This window comes from Elephantulus edwardii, unplaced genomic scaffold (genome assembly GCF_000299155.1).
Source record: "Elephantulus edwardii isolate Elephantulus edwardi_28Jun2011 unplaced genomic scaffold, EleEdw1.0 scaffold00001, whole genome shotgun sequence".
NCBI lineage: Eukaryota > Metazoa > Chordata > Mammalia > Macroscelidea > Macroscelididae > Elephantulus > Elephantulus edwardii.
In genome coordinates, this window is record NW_006399751.1 from 15,542,407 (window position 1) to 15,552,162 (window position 9,756).

The following is a 9,756-nucleotide window of genomic DNA, read 5'->3' on the forward strand; positions in this document are numbered from 1 at the left end:
TGTCACAGTCACTGTGTCAGTCCATCCCATGTAGGGCCAGCCTCACTGTCACAGTCACTGTGTCAGTCCATCCCATGTAGGGCCAGCCTCACTGTTACAGTCTCTGTGTCAGTCCAGCGCGTGTAGGGCCAGCCTCACTGTTACAGTCACTGTGTCAGTCCATCCCATGTAGGGCCAGCCTCATTCTTACAGTCACTGTGTCAGTCCAGTGCATGTAGGGCCAGCCTCTCTTTCACTGACACTCTACCTTTCTTAACATGTTGTCTTTTTCCCTTGTAGAATGGGGCATTTTAGTGTGGGCATTGCAGTGCTGGAGGGCTCTTCTTGTGGTTAGTAGGAAGGTTTTCTTTTTACATCATTTCCCCTCTCATCCATTTTCTGCAATTATAGGATAATGGTAATGGAAAATGTCAATAAACCGCACCTCTGGAACATGTTCAACCAAGTTACCATGCGCTCGCAAGATGTACGACATCATCGCTTCTGTCTCCGTTTAATGCTGAAAAACCCAGAAAACCATGCTCTGTGCGTCTTAAATGGACACAATGCATTTGTATCTGGAAGTTTTAAGCATGCGCTTGGTGAGTAAATCTAGCACATGACTAGGAAGCACATGTGTGGTGGTTGTATAGCTACATACGCTCTGGAGTGAAACTTCTGGCTTTGAATAGCAGCTGCATCATGGTAAATTATTACCTCTCTTTTTACCTTCAAACTGGATAAAATAACTAGAGCTACCTTATTTGATTATTTTAAGGATTATAACAATATAAACTGCTTCAACAGTGTGTGATACCATTAAAGATGAGAGGAAAATTTGGAATTAAAGTATTGCTAGTTGCACACATGATACATAAAATGTAATTGATGTCACTGAAGAGTATACGTAAAAGAATATTGAAATGACAAGTGCTTTTTGTTTATATATATATTAACAACATAAGCACCAATGCCTGAAACATACTGTTAAGTGCTATGTAAATGTTAGCAGTAATAGTATAAATTAGTGTTGCTTTTTCTTTATTAAGCATTTCTTTTAGAAGCCTGAAAGAGGTCTTAAAATTCTTTTTCAAGATCAGCTGTTGGCCCTGCCCAGACACTTTAGTTTCTAAAATCATTTTCATCAGTTTGGAAGCTTTTCTACCAGATCTTAATGTGTTATAGTAACAAAATAAGGTATTGGGATTTACTGGTAGTTCATTTCCTTTAGGAGAGGTCTTAAAATTAAGATTTATGTATATGGTGCTCAATAATTCTAATTAGACTCAGGGAAAGTTCATGAATCTTTTCTCCTATGGTATAAGTATATATCAGAAGCAAGCAAATCAACAAACAAAAGTTGACTCTCTTGCAGCTAAACAGGCAGGAGATTCACTTCTGAAAACATTGTGAATTGGACTGTTTAATAATGCATGTCTTTGTGGATACCTGATGGTTTTATCTTTGTTTAACTAGTTACCTTAAACATCAAATATTGAAACTTTTCTCTGATGTATGTGCTTTCTGGAATTGTTAATTTAAGAAAATATAATACTTTTGTTTTCCCAAATAAAAACTTTCACAGAAGTAAATAAATACATGAAGATCCAAATAACACTCTTATCATGCCTGCTCCTGTGGAAATTTTGTGCCTTTAGGAGTAGGATACCAGTCAGTTATACAGATCATTTCATTATTAGAAAAATTTGCTTAAATTCTTCTACTTAATTTGGCTGCATTTTTGATATGAATTGTATAAACTTCTGATAGTACTTAACAAAACCTAAAATTCTTGTGTAATTAATAGATACATTTAATTTGATCAGGATAAACAGAGCCATGCTCCATTTTGGAAAAACAATATCTGTAATCCTAAAAAAAAATCCACACATAAAATCTTTCTTATTACTGCTATCATTCATCATATTTGAATTTATGAAACAAATCAGTTAGTTTTACAAAAGAATTCTCTTGAAGCAGATTCACTTAGTAGTTTTAAAATAAATTTATTTCATTATTCAGTTTTCTGGGAAGCTGTTTTTTGGGCATTACTACTTTATCACTACTTCTGATGAATTATTTATTTTTAGAAGTGAGTCCACAATTAAGGTTGCATAGTGGAGTGTACTTGGGGCGGTGGGACGGGTGTTGGGGGATTGTATACCAAAGAAAGAATTTTACTTTTCAAAGAGAGGAGCGAACTTGGAGGTGGGGGGAGGGCTGAGCAAGGAGAAAAGTACAACATTGAATGAATGGAAATCCAAAGTCTCTGTAAATGTTCATTAAAATTATTAAAATAAAATCTAAAAAAAAAAGTGATAATAAGAACTTACCTACCTAGATAATGTTACCATTAATCTTCATGGGCAGGAAATGTTCATGAGTCAGATTTGATTGTGTTGTATGTTAGACATTGTTTGAAATTCAAATTAAGATACATCCTAGTTGATTTTATTTTAAGGTGATGGGCTATGTTACTAGTTGTATATGTTAAAAATCAGTATTGTTTTAGCTTGAAAACATAAAATATTAAATGTGTTGTTGACCCGCTATATATACTCACTTTTTATTTTTTAGGACAGTATGTTCAAGCCTTTCGTACACGTCCTCATGAACCACTGTATAGCCTCTGTATAGGCCTGACATTCATTCACATGGCATCCCAGAAGTATGTATTAAAGAGACATGCTCTTGTTGTGCAGGTAATACTTTATTCTCAGTGCTTGAATTTAAGTGCCTTAAAAATGATTATACCTAGGGAGGCTGTGATGGCCTAGTGGCAAGAAGCTGCGGAGCAATCTCAGAGGCGTACAGTTCGAATCCATCAAATGCTCCACTGGAAAAGGAGGGGCAATTTTCTCCCCTGCCAGTTGGATCCAATTTGACGGTATACAACAACAACAAATGATTATACTTAATAATTTTCTTTAACTTGCCCAGTACATCTTGGTCCATTTATCAGAGGTCTCACAGGACTTAGCATATAGTTGTACTCAAAACTAAGATTTATTCCAGGGATACAGCAAGGATGTACAGCCAGTTGTGAGGGGAAAAACACGAGCGGATTCTGGAGGAAACTATGTGAAGGCTGTCTTACACTCTGGAGCGCCTAAAGCCTCCAGCCGTCCTCTGCACTAGAGATTTTTTTTAAAGTGTAATAATAATGTTTACATGCAGTAATGCATGACAGATGTAATTGCTTTCTCACAGTATCACTAACCAGTTGTTCTTTTTAGATTTTCTTCTTGGTTCTTAAGGAGCTCTGGTGGTTTGTTATTGTATGCTTTTGAGTCGATTATAATTTATAGCAACCTTATGAACAATGCCTCTGAACCTTCCCTGTCCCAAACCGACCTCACCATCTCTGACACCCCACTGCCACAGTTGCTGTGTCAGTCCATCGTATCTAGGGTGTTACTCTTCTGCACTGACCCTCTGCTCTTCCAAGCATGATGTCCTTCTCCAAGGACTGGTCCCTCCTGGTGACATGCCCAAAGTATGTGAGACAGAACTTCAAAATCTTTGCCTCCCAAGGAGCAAACTGGTTTCGCCCTCTTCAGGACATACCTGTTTGTCTGCCCTTCCAACACAAAGATAGGTGGTTTGAGTCTACCAGCTGCTTTGGAGGAGGAATGTGGACAGTCTGTGCTATTTACTGCCTTTAAAAACCCACTGGAGGGTCAGGTATGGGTTGGTTCTGACTCACTTGAACACAACAATAATAACTTTTTTTTTCTTCTTGTTGTGTACCATTGAGTTGAATCCAGTTGGCACAGGAGGAGATTGACCCTCCTTCTCCAGCAGAGCACCTGCCACAGAGCAGCTAGTGGATTGGAATGGAACCACTTGCTTTTGGAACTGCAGTGCAGCTTTTTACCACTAAACCACTAGAACTCCCTATATAGTCACTTTTTTTAAAGAAGGAAAGAAAATAGTAGCTGGAATAGAGTAGCAGAATCTGATAAAGATTTATTGTTACTGATTTTCATTTTTACCTTAATTGGTTAAAAGATAGTCTTGAGTTAAACATTGTTGAAACTGAGTGATAGTGGTTCATTAATAGTGTTTTATTTATTTTTTTGTATTTGAGAATTTCCATGATAACAAGGAAAAAGTAACATTGTGAAAAAATCCTCCTGAATTTTGCTTTCTTAATTATGGTGGTTTGTCTCTTTCTTCCTCCAAGCTTTTTTTCCCTTGTCAGGTAACTTTTTATTGTATTAGGTCATATAGGATTGGTCCTAAACTAAAGAAGAATACATAGATTCTAGTACCTCCTATGTTCTGAGAACTGAAGATGTGGCACTGAGTACACAGGCTGACATTCTCTTTACCAGAATGATAGCAAAATTTTAAAGACCAGCTCCCTATGAAATAATTAATATATGTCACTTTTGCCTATTAGGAAAATAACATATAAGCCAGAAGAAGCTTTAACTTTAGAAGAGAAATAAATATTTTTAAAAATTTAAGTGGTAGGTTTTAAATGGGTGGGACGGGTCATGCGTGAATGAGAATTCATTGTCTTAATTCTACTTTTATTTATAAAAGCTACTACTTTTATAATAAAATTTCTTGAAAATATGAAGAAAAAGAAAACATAAAAAACTCATTTCAGCAATCATACATTTTAAAAAATATTTTCAAGAAATTTTAAAGCTTCTTCTGGCTTATATGTTATTTTCCTAATAGGCAAAAGTGACATATATTAATTATTTCATAGGGAGCTAGAATAGACTCGTGTCAGGAAGGATGAGGATGGCACAGAACAGCACAGGGTTCACATCTGTGCTCGTTCATAGGGTCATTAGGGGTCATACTCAACTGGATGGTCCCTAATAACAACAGTGTCAGTAGTTGTTACTGTCAAATAAGTAGATTACTGTCAAATTTGTTAAAAATGTCTTGAAATGGAGCAGTTAACTATCACTTTTGTATCAGAAGGAAATACACTTGAGTTATAACAGTTCACTCAGACTACTTTTTCTTTTAAAAGTTATTTATGATTGAATATGATTTCATATTTCTCTGTAATGGTTTGTCTGCTATTAATAGGTAATAATAGTTTATATTCCCATTTTTTAATTAGTTCTTTAGTTACAGAGAAAGTGTGATTTCCTTATTGAACGTCATTATTTTTAATGTATTTAATGCTAAATAATTTATCTAATTACTAATTTATGTGTGAATGAAAATTTGTGATAATTTATTATGTACCAGTTTACTCTGGAATATTTACAGTTTATACTCACAAATTAGTTGATTTATTTTAGTGGTTTATTACTTACTAAGTAAAGATACTTGGACCTCTGCAGCTGGTAAAGTCTCCTGATGAAAGTTGCAGCTGCAGTGATGGGGGAAGCGGATAAGGGAAGAAACAGGTTGCCCTTTGGACGCTGTGACACAGGGAGGCTTGTCATTACATTTGAGTCATAAGCTTCTCAGAAGGAAATATAAAAACCCATGTGTTTTGACCTGAAAACATTTTCTTTGAAAGGTTAGACAAAAGTCAATTTGTTCATAGAATAAACTTTTCTAAAATATCACTGTAAGAGCCCACACTTTATATCTTGTTCCAACTTTTAGAAAAATATCTTAAACTAAATGTTTACTTCCTTTAATATCACCAAAGCCAATGTATGTATCTTTTGATCTTATTGATCATGGTGAATCTCTGGCAATTAATTGTAGCATTTAACTCTGTTTCCTGTGACTATTATTTCTATTTTAAAAAGGAGGAAGAAACCCTCAAAAGGTTTTACAGCCTCAGAAGAGTCACCACGCCTGACACACCTCATTACAGGGCTATGTGTGTGTTCTTGAGGGCAGACTAGTTCAGACATTTGATGATGATGATGATGATGATGATGGTTTTAATCCATACATATTTGTTGACTCAGTGGTTTGGGTTTTTTTTTCTTTAAAGGGCTTTTCCTTTCTTAATCGATACCTAAATCTCCGTGGACCTTGCCAGGAATCATTCTACAATGTGGGCCGTGGCCTTCACCAGCTGGGGCTAATTCATCTTTCAATCCACTATTATCAGAAGGCCCTGGAGCTCCCTCCACTCGTTGTCGAGGTATTGTCTGATTTACTTTAAAAATTGGAGTCACTTCGTTCCATTTGTAAATAAATATAGTTTGCTAAGTGTTGTCTTCCAGCCACAGAAATAAAATATTGCTGTATAATAAAATATATTTTTCCCTAACGCAGGCTCCACTATTATGTAGCTTTTTACATCCTAGCTTTAGAAATTGATCAGCAAGGATGTCAGCACGCATGCAATTAATGGTTATGATCATTTCAGGTACAAACCAGCAGACATGAAGCCTGATAGTGCTGAGAACTGTAGCCATTGTTCATCTCCATGTTAAAGTGTCACATGAACATTTTTTATTAAGCATTAATATAAAAACATTAATCTAGAACTTTGTTTCTTGCAAAATAATACAAAGTTAAAATATTACTATAGTAGTTATGTTAATATAGTTATGTTATTATAGTAGTCTGTATTTAACTATGCTTTTTTCCCCCTTCTGCTATAAAGTATTTCCCAGTGTTGCATTTGCTAATGTGTAATTCAGTGGCATGGATTACATGGATCATGTTGTGCAGCTGTTACCACTGTTGCCACACATGAAGTTAACAGACTGATGCCCCTTAAGTAGATTGCTGTCTCTCCCTTGTGCCCTGCCTCCTCCCTGCTAACCACCAATAAGCTTTGGTCTCTATACATTTGCCTGTTTTGTACAAGTAGAATCAAAAAGTATGAGTATTTTTATTCCTTTTTTTGAGTGTTTTTATTCATTTTTTTTGAGTACTTTTATTCATTTTTACAATGTATTTTAAATCAGTAGTTTATAGCGGTTTTAAAAAAACATTTCTTTCATAATCTCCATATTCCATCACAACTTTTTTCTCTTATGTCCTTTAGTCTTTGAGTAAGTACATACTTTTATAATTGTGCTCATGAAATGTCTGCACTTGTGTGTTTTTTATTAAATAGATGCCTTTATTTTTCTGGCTAATTGAGTTGCTTACCACAAAACCAAACCTGTTGCACTGAACCTATTCCAGATCACGTAGGAGTTCTAGGCTGTTACAACAGGAGCGAACTAACTTTCTGTCATGGAACTGCTGGTGTGCACCAGTGACCTTTTGTTAGCAACCATAATGGCAGCCATTGTGCCCCGGTGTACATGTTAACTTTGGCAGGTTTTTAAGTTGATCCCCAAATTTTTTGTTGGGGAAGATTAGAAATATGGATCTAATCTATCCTGTTGAACTCATTGCTTGATTATTGGTGGAAACAATGTTATTACCAAGGTAATTACTGTCATTAATTGACACATGCCTTTCTAAGCCTGGTTATTTATATGCTTTTTTCCATGTATGTTAGGTGTTTCCCTGCTCTGGTCTGTTGTAGTTACAGCTGTTCATCTTTTTCTTTCTACTTCATTTAATATTTTAGAAAGTCATTTCACACTTGAGATTATGGTTTCATTCAACTTTTTAAATTTTTGCTGTTAGGAATACTTTTTGTTTAACTTGTTTAGAGATTTAAAAAATGGTGATACAGCTATTTAATGGTCAACTGAATTGTCGCCATCTGATAAAAATTTAAATCCTATGTATATGCTTATAGTGTTATTAGTATTAAATTTTAATTGCTCTTTAGAAACTATTTGTCATAAAATTTATCCTAGTTGAAATTAAAAAGAAATCATGTATTGTTTCCCCCATAGGGTATAGAAGTTGATCAGTTAGACTTGCGAAGAGATATAGCCTACAACCTGGCTCTCATTTACCAGAGCAGCGGGAACATCGCAATGGCACGGAAGCTTTTGTATACCTACATATGTGTATAAAACATGTCAGCTGAGAACGGAGCACTGGGTGGTTACTGTGTGGACCAAACCTGCTGTCCTCAAGGCTATTATTCTTAACGCCCAAAGTCGAAATGATAATTTCAGAATTATCTAACAGCATGTTTGATTTTTGAATATATGATTGTAAATATTTTGATGTATTTGTAAAGCTATTATTCCTCCAGGTATTTGCATTTTGTTCATTTCCCTTTTGCATTCTGTGGGAAAGTTTTTCTCAGAGATAAACTGTTATTTTTTTTCTTTCTTTTCTCACACCACTCATTCATCTGTGCATTTACTAGTATATACTAAGCACCATCTGTGTACGAGGCACTATGCTAGGTGCTGGTAGTAAAGTCATGACCCAGACAGTCCAAGATTTTTCATTTCTCACTGTGCTTGCTGCAGGCATTACTGGCTCCAGAAGCAATTACTACTCAGGACAGTTCTTTAAAGAAAATGGTTGAAAGAAATTTTTGTTTCATTTTCACATGCTTCATCATTTTTTTGTCACCCATCCAGTTCTTAGTTCTGTTATTTTTACCTGGAGCAACTGTTCAGATACCATAGAAATGGAGTGTTAACGAAAAACACATTGAGATGCTTTATAAAGACTGGAAAATGATGTAACTGTAGTTATGTGGTAGTAATGAATATTCTTCACCTGCGTGTATCTTTGACTGCGACTTAGGAGAGACTAGGCTTCATTTAGACAACCTGATAGAAAGCAAACAGAAAACATGTATTTGTGGCTTCTTGCAAAAGAAATAAAAAGAATAGATAATGTTGAATAACCTGACATGGCTTCCATCTCCAGAGCACTAGGATTGTAGGAGACATGAGAGAAGTTGTATTCCTGGAATAAAGTATTGTCAGTAAAGCATGGAATCAAGTATTGCTGTAAAAAAGTAGATAAGATTAGTAAAATCATTTCTTCATCTCCAGCACTGTCTGTTCTTGAATCTAGGATTCCAATATGTGTTAGAAATATAATTAGTTTAAAAACTGCTTTTAGGGGAAAAGAAATGCTGTAGTAAGTGTGGATAGTGACTGCAATACCAGTCCAGTAATGGGAGGGAAACAAACAGGGAACTTAGGATTAAAGAAGTTGAGTGGGAACTTTGAGGAATTCTTAACTACTATTCATATGCATATACTCTAGTTGAGAATCAGGATTTATATTCAATAAAAAACATGGTAAACTGTAAACGGTGATTGTGTGTTATTGTTAATATATTTAATATTTAATATTAATATATTTAATATTTCATTTTTATAATTAAAAGTCAGTAGTTAGAAATACTTTTTATTCTATGCTACTTACAGATAATACTAAAGCTAATTACGATTTCTCTATTGTATTACTGTGAAATGGAGTACACTGTATTTAAAATTTCTCGAGTTAAAGCTTCCCTGGGCTGTGCTTCACCGAGAGCTCTGGTGTGATGTCCATAGGGAGCTGTGCTGCTGGCCCAAAGGTAGCACTCTAGTGGTTCGAATCCACCATCGGTTCCAGAGGAGAACGGTGAGAAGTCTCCTTCCATGCAGTGTGTAGCCTTGGGTGCCTAACGGAGGGGCAGGTGTGAGTCAGTTCCCACTCAAAGCGAGGAGATGATGATAGGCTGTGACTTGCTATCTGCTATATGATGATGGGCTGTGACTCACGATCTGCTGAATAGCATTGGAGTTTAGAGTAAATCTGTAGCTGTCTTCTAAAGGGGGAGGGGCATTTGCTTAGCATTTAAAGTCCTAGCAGTTTGCTGAGAACTTCCTGCAGACTGCTGCTGCTTGCCAATCATGCTGTATATGTCGTATGCATTATCTCGGAGTTTAGCAAGGTAGGTGGTGATAGTATCTCTGTTTCATGTATGATAATTACGTAGCATGTTTTAAGGTCACCAACAAAAAG

The 9,756-nt window shown here is 35.7% G+C and overlaps 1 protein-coding gene across 1 annotated transcript in view; it reads left to right on the forward strand.

The window, feature by feature from the left end:
* Positions 1-8,028, forward strand: part of GTF3C3 (general transcription factor IIIC, polypeptide 3, 102kDa) — a 37,841-nt gene extending 29,813 nt beyond the window's left edge. Inside the window, exons 15-18 of the mRNA XM_006878742.1 lie at positions 391-581; positions 2,557-2,681; positions 5,906-6,058; positions 7,725-8,028. Coding sequence (XP_006878804.1) covers positions 391-581; positions 2,557-2,681; positions 5,906-6,058; positions 7,725-7,847 — 592 coding nt within the window. The 3' untranslated portion in view covers positions 7,848-8,028. The remainder of the gene's footprint in view (positions 1-390; positions 582-2,556; positions 2,682-5,905; positions 6,059-7,724) is intronic.
* Positions 8,029-9,756: the final 1,728 nt, after the last annotated feature.